The sequence below is a fragment of the Ictidomys tridecemlineatus genome, chromosome 15 (genome assembly GCF_052094955.1).
Source record: "Ictidomys tridecemlineatus isolate mIctTri1 chromosome 15, mIctTri1.hap1, whole genome shotgun sequence".
Taxonomy (NCBI): Eukaryota; Metazoa; Chordata; class Mammalia; order Rodentia; family Sciuridae; genus Ictidomys; species Ictidomys tridecemlineatus.
The window spans coordinates 49,090,507-49,106,114 of NC_135491.1; the positions used below are offsets into that span (position 1 = coordinate 49,090,507).

Below are 15,608 nucleotides of genomic sequence, written 5' to 3' on the forward strand. Positions count from 1 at the left end.
TGAGGAAGGTGGTATAAGAGAATATGAGGTGATAATTCACAAAAACTAAATTGTGGAACCAGCTTAGGTGCCCATATGTGGTGTGTGTATGTGTGGTGTGTGTGGTGTGTGTGTGTGTGTGTGTGTGTGTGTGTGTATGCAAATGGAATATTACTCAGCCATAAATAAATAAAATTATGACACTTGCTGGTAAATGGATGGAACTGGAGACTATTATGCTAAGTGAAATAATCCAATCCCAAAAACCAAAAGCCAAATGTTGTCTCTGATACACAGATGCTAACTTACAATAAGGGGTGGCAGGGAAGAATAGAAGTGCTTTAGATTAGACAAAGGGAAATGAAGGGAGAAGGGGGGAACAGGAATAGGAAAGACAGTAGAATGGATCAGACATTTCTTTCCCATATTCACATATGGATACACAACCAATATAATTCCACAGCACATACAACCAGAAGAATGGAAAGTTGTACTCCATATTTGTATAACATGTCAAAATATATTCTACTGTCATATATAACTAAAAAGAACAAAGAAAATAAAACAAATTTTAAAAAGAGAATATGAGCTGAGCCTTTCTGTCTCAGATGCCAAGAGACCAAAAGAATAGAAACAGCTCCATCCTCAGAATGTACATAGTTATTATGAGAATGCTTTTTTTCTCCAGAATGCTTTTCTTTTTCAGGCAGTGGGGAGGGATACAAAGGAAGGATGCTAAGTACCAAGGGACAATTAAATTGACAACATACATTTGATAAGATATTAACAATTTGGCACATGCCGATAATCCCAGATACTTGGGAGAATGTACCGTGAGGACTACAAGTTTGAGGCAAGCCTATGCAACTTAACAAGACTCTGTCTCAAAATTAAAAAAAAAAATTAAGTATATTGCTCAGTGGCAAAGTGCTTGCCTAGCATGCATGAGGTCCTGGGTTCCATCTCTAGAAATACTGGGGGGAAAAAAAAAAAGGAACCCAATACTTAGTAGCTCTTACCGAAATACTCAACTATATTAACTAATAGCAGTCAGCTCAGCAATATCATCTGCCATCCTTATTTCCAAAAGGATATTTTTCTCAGAGACGGGAACTGTGATTTTCATTTATTGCTCTGGTTTCTGTCTTGCAGGCAGAATTAAATGAATGTGTCCAGTGTGAATTCAGTTTTACCAATGCTGGGAAGTTCAACTTCAACTTCCAGGGAGAGCTTGCTGGGCCCAAAACCCTATTGAAGTACTTTGAATTTTCACCTACCAACGGCACTGTGAATGTGGGGCAGAGTGAACACGCCACCCTGTCTTTCCACCCAAATCAGAAGTGTGTCTTGAATGGCCTGGAACTCATAATTAAGGTGAGAACATTTAATACTGTCCAAATTCTGAAAGCACTCACAAACCATAAACTTGCAGCAATCCTAGGAGCACTCACTCAAGAAAAATGGCTGAATATCCATAAGAATAGTGAGCATTGAGGTATTTTTGCCCTATTCCTAGTCCCCCCACCCACCCCACGCTCTGCAGGAGCCTTGAAAAACAACAGTTCTGAAGTCAAAGTGTGCAAACCACCAACCTGTCAGCCACTGAAGACAGTGAATTCTTCAAAGGTCCCATTATTAAAGAATTGTCATTATTTTCCCTGTCTAGAATTTCAGTGGAAACTTCCACTCAAGCAAACCCACTCACAGAGTTTTTTCTTTTCTTTGATCCAATTCAGAGCTTGCTCAATGTGAGCAGCCTTTTCTCGTGAGGCATTTGTCCAAAATAATCGGTGGCAATTGTTTAACATTGCAGCTCCCTGAGCAAACAACAAGTTAACTCCAAAAATATAAAAGGAAAAGCTAGGGAAGGAGATATGCATAGGGGACTTGAAAAGTTCTAATATATTCCCTGGAATCTAGACAGCCATGTATTGCACGTGCAACACATGTGTATCTCAGGGTGGTGATACTGTTGAGAAGGCCGTAAGTTCTTACCTCTAGCTACCACTTAGGCTGTGAAAGCAAAAAGTGAAATATAAAGTAGAATTGGCAGCTGCCTACCTGAGTGTCATGCTGCAATCACACACACAGAGCCCCTGGTGAATGATCAGAGACTCACTTTACATGCATTTAAGGAAATCTCTATCCAATCACTATCTTACCATTAAGATAAAAAGTTACTAAACAAAGAGTAATAACAAATCTACTGAAAAAGAAATTAGAAAACTATCCCATTCACAATAGCCTAAAAAAAAAAAAACTTGGGAATCAACAAAAGAGGTGAAAGATTTCTATGATGAAAACTACAATACATAAAAAGTCAATAAAACATGTTCAAAAGAAAGCCAGGTACAATGGAGCACACCTATAATCCCAGCAGCTGCAGGGGGGGGGCGGGGGAGGGGGCGGGGGGGGGGCCGCTGAGGCTGAAGGATTGAGAGTTCAAAGCCAGCCTCAGCAAAAGCGAGGCACTAAGCAATTCCATGAGACCCTGTCTTTAAATAAAATGCAAAATAGAGTTGGGGATGTGGCTCAGTGGTCAAGTGCCCCTGAGTTCAATTCCCAGTGCCACCTCTCAAAAAATTTTTCAAAGGACTAGAGGAAAATGTCTAAATAACTCAAAGAAAATAGGAGAACAGTGTCTCACTAAATAGAGAATTTCAATAAAGGAATAAAAATTATAAGAATATAAATTCCAGAGTTGAGATGTATAGTTGCTAAAATCAAAAATTTACAAGAGAGGCTCAACAGAAGATTTGTTGTGGCAAAAGAATCAGCAAACTTGAAGCTAGAGCAATTGAGATTACCCAGTATGAAGAATGGAAAGAAAAAAGTGGAGAAAAATGAATAGAACCACAGAAATTAATGGGACACCATCAAGCATTCCAAAGGGAGTCCCCCTGTCCCCACTCCACCAATCCCTCTTCAATCCATTTACAGTTTACTTTTTTCCTTAAATTTGCATCCTGCAGACACACCCAATGCTGGGACCCACTGTGCCTCATCCATGCCTTCACGTACAAAAGTTTGGTCAGACTCATTCCACGGTTCTTCCCCTTTCCCAATCCCTTCTTCCTCTTCCTCAATCCCCTTTATCTACTCTACAGATCTTTCCTCTATTTTGATGAAATTCCTTCTCTCCTTTTTTCCCTTTCTCTCTCCCTTTTTTATTACTCTCTTTCCTACCCCCTTATTTTGGATTAGCTTCTGCATATCAGAGAAAGTATTTAACCTTTGTGGTGTTGGGGATTAAACTAGGGCCTTGTGCATGCAAGGCAAGCACTCTACCAATAGAGCTATTTCCCCAACCCTAACCTTTGACTTTTAGAGACTGACTTATTTCACTTAGCATGATAGTCTCCAGTTCCATCCATTTACTGACAAATGCCATCATGTCACTCTTTATCTATTCATCTGTCGAAGTGCATCTAGGTTGGCTCCATAGTTTGGCTATTGTGAATTGTGTTGCTATAAACATTGATGTGGGTGCATCACTGTAATATGCTGATTTTAAATCTTTTGGTTATATACCAAGGAGTGGAATAGCTGGGTCATACAGTGGTGAAAAACAAAAAGTTTTTGAAGACAATCATCCAAGCTATGAAATTCAAAGTGGAGCCTCTGGCCACTAGGTGCTCGGCTCTTCTCCTGGCCTGGAACCCAGTGGTAGAGCTGCAGACATCATCCATGAGAAATGCCAGGCTGTGGCTCAGAAGACACTTCTGAGAAGTGTCTTTTCCAGAACTTTCATTTATTACAGCAAAAAGAAAGCTCATGTATCATAAGATCTTCCTACCCTAATTAATAGAGAAGTTGATAATCTAAGGTAATAAGTCTAAACACTTATCAGAGAATCAACCACAAAGTATTGACATTCAAAATCTAGAATAAGAAAATGTTTTTAAATTGATAAAGTTGTACCAAGGAGTGTTGACTAACTCTAATGATGTTTAGAATGTTTCTTCTAGTATTTATTTTAGTAATAAATACTCTAATGATATACAGAATGAATAGTGGATATTTTATTTTAAATCAATTATCAATTTATGAAATTTTGTATTAAAAAGTTTGTGAAGAACAAACTAATTTCATGTACCAATGAGTCACATATTACCTTATGGTTGCGTTCTCAAGGACTTGGACATGTTGGCCTTTGACCTCATTCTTGTCATCTCCTTGTCACCAATGATCTTTCTACCTAAGACCTGTGTCTGAATTCCAGAGGGCAAGAGTGTGGAGACCAAGAACATTCCCAAGCAAGAATCTGCCTCTGGTCAAGATAGGAGACCCTCCTGTCCTCTTTTGTTCATATCCCCATGATGAGCGGCACAAGAGAATGGGAAATCAATTATTCACCTACGCACATTCGCAGCCAGTCAGTCCCACTAGAAAAGAAGCCATGGGGAGAGTGGTAACCACCATGCTGGATGGTAACCACCAGTGTCTGCCACACCCCTCCACCTTCAAGCTGAATCATGGCTGTGGGAGCAAAGCAAGAGTCAGCGTAGCGTCTGGTTACAGTGGAGCTTTTGTAAATACAACTCTAGTTTACCGAGTCAGAATCTCTGCACTTGGAGCCCTAAGACCCGTATTGCTTCAAAACACCAACTACTTTCCTCCTTACCTTGAGGATATAAGTACCCTCTCTTCCTGTTTCTCCTAACCATGGTCCCCCTCTCATTCCCTCTCCACAGATCATCCATGGCCCGACATTTATATGTAGCATCTCAGGCTGTGCTGTGAGTCCAGTCATCCATTTCTCCTTTACCAGCTACAACTTTGGGACTTGCTTCATCTACCAAGCTGGGATGCCCCCATACAAACAAACCCTGGTTGTCACCAACAGGGAAGAAACATCCATGAGGTAAGTCAGGCTTCTCAGAGCATCCAAATGGTTCCTAAGCTCCTTTGGGGTCCTACAGACTCCACATAGATCTAGTCCTGCCAAGACCAAAAAGGAAGCATTATGGGAAAAGTCAAACCCTTTCAGGTAGACGTGAATCCTGGGTCCCTATCCCCACCACTAGTGGGGATCCCTGGGTAGCTGTGAGCCACTCTGCTTAAAACCCTCTTCCTGTGCAGAGGTCAATGCCAAAGACCCAATGGGAAGTTGGTGACATCTGTTTATTTTCTTCATGTAATAGATGTGGAATAAAGTTTTGAGAGTTAAATGGTGAATTTATCTGCAGAAAAGAGCAGATATGTACTCAGCCTAAGTCTTTCTGATTCAAATTCAGCCTCTGCACAATCCCAGTGGAACATTCTGGTGAAGATTTCTAGGCCCCATTTCAGACCTAAACAGAATCTCATCAGGCCCAGAGACCTGTGTTCACTCAGAGCCCTCTATATCAGTACTGTAGAGAACTTCACACAACGAGGAAGATACTGCTTATCTGCACCCATCCAGTGTGACTTAGAGCTAGATGTGGCTCTAAAGCACTTGAAATGTGGCTAGTGTAACATTTATAAATTAAATAAAACTGAATGTTATTTAATTGAATTTTAATGAATTTTAATTTCAATAGTCATATGTGTCTAGAGGCTACCAAATTGAATAGTACAGATAAAAGTTTCAGCTCTTCCTTAGCTGTGTGACTTTGACCACATTTTTTTTGCTTTTTATGGTTCTGGAATTGATCCCAGGACCTTGCACATGCTCAGCAAGTACCTTATCACTGAGCTGTACCACCATCCCAAGGCCAAATTTTTTTTAACTCTTTGTGTCTCTGTCTTCTTGCCTGAAATGGAGTAATCAGTACTGACCATATAAGAGTACTAGGAAGACTAAATTAATTCTTCTTGAGACAGTACTCAGAACAGTGCCCAAAATGTAGAAAGTATTCAACTATTATTAGTTGCTGCTGCCATAGCTGTTGCTGCTGCTGCTATTATTTTAATACCCAGAATATTAAATTATAGGAGTTTCAATTAGGGTTAAATTTAAATTTAATAGGGTTTACTTAAATATCAATTTTTAAACTTACTACTTATATGCTTCTAAAATGATTTCATGTAACCTCACTCTTACTTTGTTTAAAGCATCGAGCTCTATACATTGGCCTCACTAGACCCTTCTCTAGATGCCAGTCAGGAAGATGAAGGGTGCTACAATGGAGAGGTCTAGGTGCCTTCGTACCCACAGGTGAAATGGGCAGACATGATCTCTCAGGATCCCTTCAAGTTGAGCAATGAGCCATAATAATAATATCTCATCTTTATGGCATATATTAGTAGACTGCTTTAGCCACATCATCTCATTTAATCCTCATGACAGTCCTATGAAATAGCTATCACCTCTCCCATTGTACAGATAAGGAAACAGATATCCAAGTGATCCACAAAATCTAGAAATCTAAGAACCTTTTCCTAGGTCGCGTGGCTAGCTAGAGCCAGATCCAAACTCCTATCTGACTCTAGAACTGTATATTCCTGTCCAGTCTTGAGATGCATGATCACCAAGCAAGGGCTCAGTAGAGTTAAAGAGCGCTGGGAAAGGGGTTGTGAGCCTCTGAGTTAGAGGCCTGGTTCTGCTAGTATCACAGAATGCCACATCCAGAGTGGGGGCTGGTCATTGGTGTGGTCACTTCCAGTTCTTTAATGACTTCTCTGACTCTAGGACAGCAGGGCAGAAAACCTATCAGCATCCGACCCAGAGAGTCAGAAACCTGCCAATCCCTCTAGGTCAGCATTCTCAGAGTTTCCACCCCTCCCTCTTGGTTTTCCCCAGCATAGACTGTTTGTACACCAACACCCCCCACCTGGAGGTGAACTTCCGTGTGGATGTGGTGAAGCCAGGAAATTCTCTGGAGATTCCAATTATCTTTTATCCTCGAGAAACTATCAGCTATCAAGAACTCATCCCCTTCGAGATCAATGGGCTCTCCCAGCAAATTGTGGAAATCAAAGGGAAAGGCACTGAAATGAAGGTAAGAGATGTTGAGGGAGGTCCTTGGGCTCAACCCCTCCTTCCCACCCTCCACAGCCTCCTTTGCCCACCTGAGCCCACACAGCTCCCCTCCCCTTCCACATCTTGCCCCCGGGTTGCTCTCTCTGAGGTCCACCTCTCCCACTGAAATAATGTCTCTAATCATACAAAGAGGGAAATTGTCAAATCAGACTCAAGGGAATGGTAGCTCCTACTCAATTCCAAACTTCACTGTGCAAAGGATTCTGGTGATCACAGGCACTAGAGAAACTTTCTTTGTTTTCTTGGAGGTTATCAGATGCAGCTTCCCAAGCATATCTTTCTCCCGCCTCGGGGTATGTTTTCTTTTAGGCTTAGTAGACAACATTGTTAGGCAACATATGCAGACATAGATTTCAGCTATGAAACATCTTTCTTTAACATCCCCATTGATTAAAATTCTCCAGCCAGTCATGGGTCCCAGGATTACATTTGGTCAAGGATTTCTTCTACCCTGGCACCCCAGATAGAAAGGGAATGATCTGTCCTGCTGCCCATTCATTTCTCCTCAGTGTCTTGGTAAAGTTTAAGGTACTTCTCTGGTGGGAGTGTTTGTATGTCATAGAAGATCTGGGAAGATTGAAACCTTCCAAGAGACTTAAGAATGCATAATACATTTCATCAACCAAAGGGAATTGGGAGGGCATATGTTCCTGGTAGCCTTGCCCTGAAGCCATAGGAGAAGCAGCACATGGTCATCTGGTGTGTCTGGACCCAGGACAGAGACAGGGTCTCTCCCCATGGCCCTGGCTCCTTCATTCACTTGTCCTTCCATTGGCTCATCCTGCACCCATTGGATGCTGGTAACTTAAACATGTTCTCAGGCCTCCAGGTTCTCACTGGCCGGTCAGGGGGGTCCTTTTCAGGCACAATGGAAACATGTGGACTGAAAGATAGAGATAGTTGGAGGGAGGAGTACAGTTTAGTAACTGATCAAAGGAGAGTGGTCAGTGGTTGCTACTTATTTTGGCTTAAGTCCTCCTGGAGGGCAAGGCTTGGCCTGATCCAGGTCAACATTTTGATCAATGCCTTGTGTCGCCTTTTCTCCAACCCTAGCCAAACTGCCATCCCCTCTCCTCCTTGGGCTTTCTCTCTTACCTTCTTAAGTCCATTCTCCCCCAAGGAGCAAGCCAGAGCACTCTCACAAACACACTGGGTCAGGTCACCACGTGCTTCTCTGGCTTCCCATTTCTCCCAGCATAGAGCCCACCCTCCCTCTCACCACCTACAATAGCCTACAAGACCTTGCAAGACCTGACCGCTTCTCCAGCCTGCTCTAGTCTGCTAGCTCCACAGGCCTCGGTAGGCCACCTTCTCAGGCCCAGGGCCATGCACAGCCCATCTCCTCCCCCTGCATGCTCCCCAGCCCATGCCATGCCGATTAGGCCCTGCCCTGCTTTAGCACCCAGTGCCCACTGCAGGAAGGCCACCCTCAGCCCCAGTCTAGTGTCAGCTCCCTGCATTGTGCTTTTTCCTTCATCTCTCTGAACCCAGTTTACATTATGTAATTTTGTGATGAGTTCATTGGGCATTTTATGCTCATCAATGTGGAGGAAGTGAATGAATGCCTCACCCATGTGAAGAAGTTAGAGCGCTAAAAGAGAGAGAGCCACCCTTGGCCTCGCCAGGATAGGTGTATCATAATACATATTTTTCCCCTTAACTAATGAGCCCTTATTCCTATCCTCTTGCTCATTTCTTCTGCAGATTTCAGTCCTAGATCCAGCCAACAGGATTGTGAAGTTAGGAGCTGTCTCACCAGGAAACGTCGTGACGAAAATGGTTTCCATCAAGAACAACAGCCTTGCCCAGCTCACATTTAACCAGTCAGTCCTGTTCTCTGTTCCAGAACTCCAGGAACCCAAGGTGGGTGCTCAGGGGACTTCCAGGGACCTCTCCATGCTTCCTGATGATCAGAACGACCTACAGCACCAACAGCTCACATTTCTTGTGCACCTAGAATGTGCCAGACCATTCAAAGAGTTTTACACGTGCTATCTCTGATCATTTCCCCAAAACAGTGTGGGGTTAGCACCCTAATATTATTACTCTCATTTTACATTTTCATATCATTTTCCATGTCATTCAGTGTCATTTGTGCCTCTATTAGGTAGATGAACCAATTCTCTCTTTCTGTTCATTAAAGGTGTTTCAGCTTTTTTATATTATAAACATTGAAATACCTACATACTAGGACTTTGCATGCAGTCATTATTTCTGCTTACAACAAGTTCCTAGAAATGGGCTTGTTGGGTGAAAAGGAAAAGTGTATTTGAATAAGCATTGCCGATCTGCTCCCTGAAAGGCTGTCCAGCTCTCCCCAGTGGTGGGAGAAGGGCATGCTTGTAATTAAATCCATGCCCACAAGGTCCCTGGATAGAGGAGCTTCCCGTCCAGGATGCCTGCTACCCAGGTTACCATCACCGGGATTTGGATGGCCCTTCAAAACGAGGCCACATGTTTTTCATTCTAAGAATGGACTGCATTCATTCCTTCATTCAATCGTTCTTCCATTTGCTCAGTGAATACATACTAGGTGTGGGGAACATAAAGGTGACTATGAAAGACCTCGGTCTGGTGAGATTCACAGTCTTTGGGGGTCACAGACACATAGACAATGCCAGGATATCATGGCAGAAGCAGAGTGGGAGATGGGAACAGGGCTACTCAGAGAAGGGTTCAGGGGACTACGGAAGGCCTCAGAGTTCAGGGCCTGAAGTTCTTTTTACAGGATGAACAGGTGTCTCCCAGACAGACGGATTGAGGAGGGGTGGCCATAGGAGGGCAAAGGTATATATGCTCCAAAGGGGCCTTGCTTCACAAAAAACAGATGGGAATCCGTGTAGAACAAGTGCCACAGACTACCCAGGGATTTCAGGACACAGAAAAATGAGCTGTGAGAGGCCAGTCAGAGGAAGAGATGCAACAGGCTGATCCACTTTGCCCACTACTACACTACTCCAAATTAAAGTCCCAGTGGGTTGGGGCCCCTAACAGTTTGGCCATCCCAATTCTGCCTCATAGGTGGTCAGACCAAAGCTGTCAGAATGACCTGTGCTGGCTCCATCACCCTGAGCCTAGCTCCCAACTCCATTTTTTTTTTTTTTTGAGAAATCTCTAGGATTACTTTCTGGTTGTAGCTGCTCCACCTTTCACCTCACTCCCTGTGGCCACAGTCCCTTTGTGGGTGAGTGCCCAATACCCTGTACCAAAGGGAGCTTAAGTATCCAAAGGGAATTGACTTCCTTAAGGCTGGTTTGGATTTGCTTTTTACTAGGACTGAAGGGAAAGTCATCCAAACTTGTGCAGTGGCTCTTGAACTTTAGAATACAGGAGGTGGAGGGCACTTATGGAAATGCAGGTTTCAAGCCCTCCCAGGGATACTGATTTTGTTGAACTGGGGCAGAATGTGCATCTTAATAATTCCAGAGAGTACAAGGCACAGTGGTACATGCCTATAATTCCAGCATCTTGAGAGACTGAGACAGAAAGATCACAAGTTCAAGTCCAGCTGGAGCAACTTAGCAAGACCTTGTCTAAAAAACAAAAACAAAAACAAAAAAACAATTAAAAAGACTAAGGATGTAGCTCAGTGGTAAAGCACCCCTGGGTTCAATCCCCAGTACCAATAATAATAATAATAATCCCAGGGAGCATCAGGAAACACCAGAGTACTATTTCCTCTTTCCCAGTACTATTTCTTCTTTTCCTCCTCCCCATGGAGAGGAAAGAATGAAATGCCCAAGATAAGTTGGAAAGGGAGCAGGAAAGGGAACTGGCGTTCACTGGATGCCTATTATGTACCACACATTTTACATACATGATCTTAACCTTCACCATAGCGCAAGTCACAGAAAGTTTAAGTCACTTACCGGATTACACTGCTGGTAAGAGCAGATGTGACATTTGACGCCTGGGCTGGGACCTCAGGAGATGGAGGCCTCAGGAGCTTCCCTGCCACCTTCAGCTACTGAGTCCAAGTGTCACTTTGTCCAGGTCATCACCTTGGAGCCCTTCCAGAACATCACTCTGAAGCCCAAAGAAGTCTGTAAAGTGGAAGTCACCTTTGCCCCAAAGAAGCGTGTCCCTGCCTTCTCCGAAGAAGTGTTCATGGAATGCATGGGACTCCTGCGCCCCCTCTTCCTCATCAACGGGTGCTGCCAGGCCCTGGAGATCTCCCTGGACCAGGAACATGTTGCCTTCGGACCAGTTGTGTATCAGACTCAAGCCACCCGCCGCATCCTCATGTTGAACTCTGGTGATGTGGGGGCAAGGTAGGGAACAGCGCCCCCCGCCCGAGACTGCAGCAGACAGCTCTTGCCTGGATTGCCATTGTCTTGCAAGGACAGCGACTTCTCATTTCTGTCCTCTCCCTTCTGTACACATACTCTCACCTCAGGATGTGACAGCAGTGGCCTCACCAGAGTGGCTGCTGCCGCCATGAATACTGAAATCAATGTGATAGAGGACATCTGCTCTGTCCTGTTAAATGCCCTTTTACCTGGCTCATCTCATTTAATCCCATCAAGCCTAGGAGACCAATCCCACAACTAATCTGTTTCACAGATGAGGAAACTGAGGGACAAAGAAATCAAGTAAAATAACGCATGTAGCAAAAATTTATCAAGTCCAGGTGCCAGGCTGAGTGCTGAGCATTCTTGCATATAATCTCCCATTTAATTATCCCAGGATCCTCAAAGATAGGTCACTACAATGTCTCCATTTCACAGATGAAGTGAAGCCTAAAATGGTTAGTGACTTGCCCACGATCACACAGCCAGGAGGGGAATCCAATCTCTGACAGCTTTTCTTTCCACGCTGTTTCCTCTTGCCATTCTGATGTAGCAGTACAAGCTTCATGCCACACTTCCCGCCACACTTCCCGCCACACTTCCTGCCACACACCACATGGGCACTCATCACAGAAAGACTCATTCCTGGCACTGGAGGCATTAATCTGCACCATTCATCCTGGCTCCTGCCTGGACCAAGCACCTGACCACACAGGGCCATCAGATCCCAGTGCCACCAAGAACAGGCAAGACTCTCATATGAAGAGATGGTCACCCCCTGATGGCTCTAAACCGAGAGGCAGTGCAGGGAATGGCAAAGACTGTCGCCTTGGGAGGGCTTCAGTCCTAAACCAGCCACTTGCCAGCTCTTGACCTTGGAAACACCTGTGTACACACGATCATGCATTTGACTCCTGATGTGTCACATGTGGGTACTAGGATTAGATGTGGCCACTCTCCACCCTGGCTCAGCTCAGAAGGAGCCCAGTCACCTTACCCAGGGCGTGACCTTGCCCTGTGCCCCACAACGGCCTCTTCTCTGTCTAGCAGATCTTTCTCCTCCCAGGTCCCGAGGAACAGGCAAGAGAAGGAAACCCAGCCACCAAAAGCCCAGGCAAAGTCCCTAGTCTCAGGGGCACTGGGAATACCCTTGGAGGACTAGCAAACTGTCTTCCTTGTCTTCTTTTGTCTTCAAAGGTTTAAATGGGACACCAAAAAAACTGAGCCTCATTTCAACATCACCCCAGAAGAAGGCTATATCACCTCAGGCATGGAAGTCTCTTTCGAAGTGACCTACCATCCCACAGAGGTGGGAAAGGAGAGTCTCTGTAAAAACGTGCCTTGCTTCATCCAGGGAGGTAATTCTCTGTGCCTCACCCTGTCTGGAGTCTGCGTAGGACCACCTGCAGTAAAAGAGGTGAGTGGGGTAGAAGTGAGCCCCACGCGGGAACTCATTCCCCAGCACCCATGTCAACCCTTCAGACCTGTTCCCTCACCACCAGAGGGACTTTGATCAAGCCATGCCCTCGACTAGAATATTCTTTTCTTCCCTTCCATCTAGTTAACTCCTGTTCACCCCTCAGCTCTAGACTCAAGACTTACATTCTCAAGGAAGCATGCCCCTTCTGGATCAAATTCTATTATAACACCTTCTCTGTAGTTTAAACAATGGCCTTCAGTGAACCCAAGTGCTTTCAATTCTATTTCTGACAATATTGCTTACAGTAAAAATGACAAGACCTCCCTCCCTGAAATTTTGTTATTTCAAGAATGTTATGTGGATGGAATCGTACAGAATGCTATAAACAAGTCCCAGCAAGAACCAATTCTTTTTTTTTTTCTCTTGGGTAAACACCTAGCTGTGGAATGGCTCGGTCCCTATTCACCTTCTAAGAAGCTGTCAAACGGTTTCCCTTTCATATCCTTTTTCTGTTCCAGTTTTCCTCTTGTGACCTGTTATGTTCCCACCAGCAATGTCTTACATGGCCACTTGCTCAATGTCCTTGTCAACATTTGATATGCTCAGTTTTTAAAGCTTTGGCCACTCTACTAGGTATGTGTGTAGTAGCATCTCATTAAGGCTTTGATTTTCATTTCCCTAATGACGGAGGATGTGGATCATCTTTTCAGGTACTCACTTACCACCCATGTACCTTCTTTGTGGAAGTGTCTTCAAATCTTCTATTTTTAATTAGGTTGTGGTTCTCAAAGTTTTGAGAGCTCTTTATATATTCCGGGCACAAGTCTTACATTTAGGTCTTCAATCTGTTTGGAGTTAATTTTTGTACATAGTGCAAGATATGGATCAAATTCATTTTTTGTATGCAAATATCCAATTATTCCACCTCCATTTGTTGAGAATATTTTCCTTTCTCCACTGAATTGCCTTGGCACCTTCAGTTGGTCAGGTGTGTGTAGGTCTGTTGCTGAACTCTATACTTGTCCATTGATCTATTTGGCCAACTTTATGCCTGTACCACACTGACCTTGTTGATAAACTCAATGGCTGCTTCTTACCCATTGTCTTACTTGACCTGTGATAGCACATGACACCATAAACCAGTCCCTCATCCTTCAAACACCCCTTCCCTTAAGTCCAGGACACTGCCCCCTCCTGGTTTCTTCCCACCTTACTGGCCGCCACGACACATTTTCTCTGATTCTTCCTAACCTTGGAGTGTGTCCATCAGGAATCAAGGTCCTCAGATTCCTTCTTTCTTCTAAAGATATTCCTTCCTCTTTGATCTCATCCAGTTTCTTGGTCTTAAAATAGCATTGCCACACGGAAAACTCCCAGATCTATATCCCCCACCTGGACTTTTTTCCCTTTCACTCATGTTTGTAAATTCCACTTCCTGCTTGACTAATATTCTTCTCAAATGTAACATGGACAGAACTGAGTTCCTGAATCTCTCCCCCTCTCACAATCATCGCCATCCTTCTTGTCACTCAATCTAAAAACACGAGGGTCATTCTTGAACCTTCTTCCACTTACACCAAAGATCCCATACATCAGAAAATCCTAGCTGGGCTTTCTGGCTCACTCCTGTAATCCCAGCAACTAGTGGGCTGAGGTAGGAGGATTACAAGTTCAAGGCCAGCCTGGGCAACTGAGACCATGCTTCAAAATAAAATACTACTTCAACAGAGGGAAAAGCCTCTTCCAGGATTCCCAGGTCCTACATGCCATTCTTCCCTGTCCGTTATCTCCCCGCCACCCATTTACCAGAAAGGTTCCCTCGTCATTTATCAAATTTAGGACCTTTACAATCAATGTTTCTTCTGCATGGAGGCTCTTTTCCCTCAGGTCTCCCCTGATTTTGTCCTTGTTGGTCTTTAATCCAGCACAGGATTCCCTGTGCCCTTGCCTGGCTTCATCCCAGCCCTCCAGCCTGAACTCCCACCCCCTTGTCCCTCCCCTACCTACATGCTGTGTCTGACTCTCCCCACTAGAGTGTAATCTCTTCCAGGACAAAAATTTTTTTGTGTGACCTTGTTCATTGCTGTAACTCCACAACCAAAAACAGTGCCTGGCACACTTTGTGCAACAAGATAAATATTTGTTGAAAAAAAAATGAAAGAAAAAAATTACCCATTAGAACTCACAATGGGAAGTGCTATTAAAATCCGTCTTCCCTGCATTCATTCTGCTCCTCCGGTACCTGCACACAGACCAGGGGCAAGTGCCCTGGAAGGTGACGTGCCTGCTTTCTTCCAGGTGGTGAACTTCAACTGCCAGGTTCGCTCCAAGCACACGCAGACCATCCTGCTGTCAAACCGCACCAACCAGACCTGGAATCTGCGCCCTATCTTTGAGGGTGAGCACTGGGAGGGGCCCGAGTTCGTCACCCTGGAGGCCCATCAGCAGAACAAGCCCTATGAGATCACCTACCGGCCCCGCACCATGAACGTAGAGAATCGCAAGCACCAGGTAGGCTGAGGTCCCCCCATCAGATCCCTGGCATAGTCGAAGGAAGGCGAGACATTAGAAGTCAGATTTGGAGCTCAGAGACTGAGATGAGAGTCTCCAGATCATGATGGAACAGTGGGGAGTCATGCAGATTGTCAAGCTTTGGCTTCTCTTTGTGTCCCCGTTTCATTGTAGGGGATGCTCTTAGAGCCAAGGGCTCAGTTCTGAAATGAAGTCCTAAACCAAGCTCTGAGCAATAAATATTTAGCTTAATTGCACAAACAGCATTGTGATGACTGTAATAAAAATCAGAAAAAAGAAAGAGTAACCACAATCTTCTACCCTATAAAAAGTGAAAGTTTTTGTTCTGACTTTGCTACCAGGACTTATTCAGATGCAGCCATAAGGTCACCATAGCATACCTGATCTTGTATTCCATTTATTTTCACTTAAAGCATTTTTT

At 44.2% G+C, this 15,608-nt stretch overlaps 1 protein-coding gene across 7 annotated transcripts in view; it reads left to right on the plus strand.

The window, feature by feature from the left end:
• Nucleotides 1-15,608, plus strand: part of Hydin (HYDIN axonemal central pair apparatus protein) — a 358,781-nt gene that overhangs the window by 330,378 nt on the left and 12,795 nt on the right. For all 7 annotated transcript variants that reach the window (XM_078032635.1, XM_078032636.1, XM_078032634.1 and 4 more), the window contains 7 exons: nucleotides 1,132-1,353; nucleotides 4,674-4,843; nucleotides 6,707-6,905; nucleotides 8,651-8,809; nucleotides 10,940-11,217; nucleotides 12,433-12,652; nucleotides 14,954-15,166. In XM_078032635.1, coding sequence (XP_077888761.1) covers nucleotides 1,132-1,353; nucleotides 4,674-4,843; nucleotides 6,707-6,905; nucleotides 8,651-8,809; nucleotides 10,940-11,217; nucleotides 12,433-12,652; nucleotides 14,954-15,166 — 1,461 coding nt within the window. The remainder of the gene's footprint in view (nucleotides 1-1,131; nucleotides 1,354-4,673; nucleotides 4,844-6,706; nucleotides 6,906-8,650; nucleotides 8,810-10,939; nucleotides 11,218-12,432; nucleotides 12,653-14,953; nucleotides 15,167-15,608) is intronic.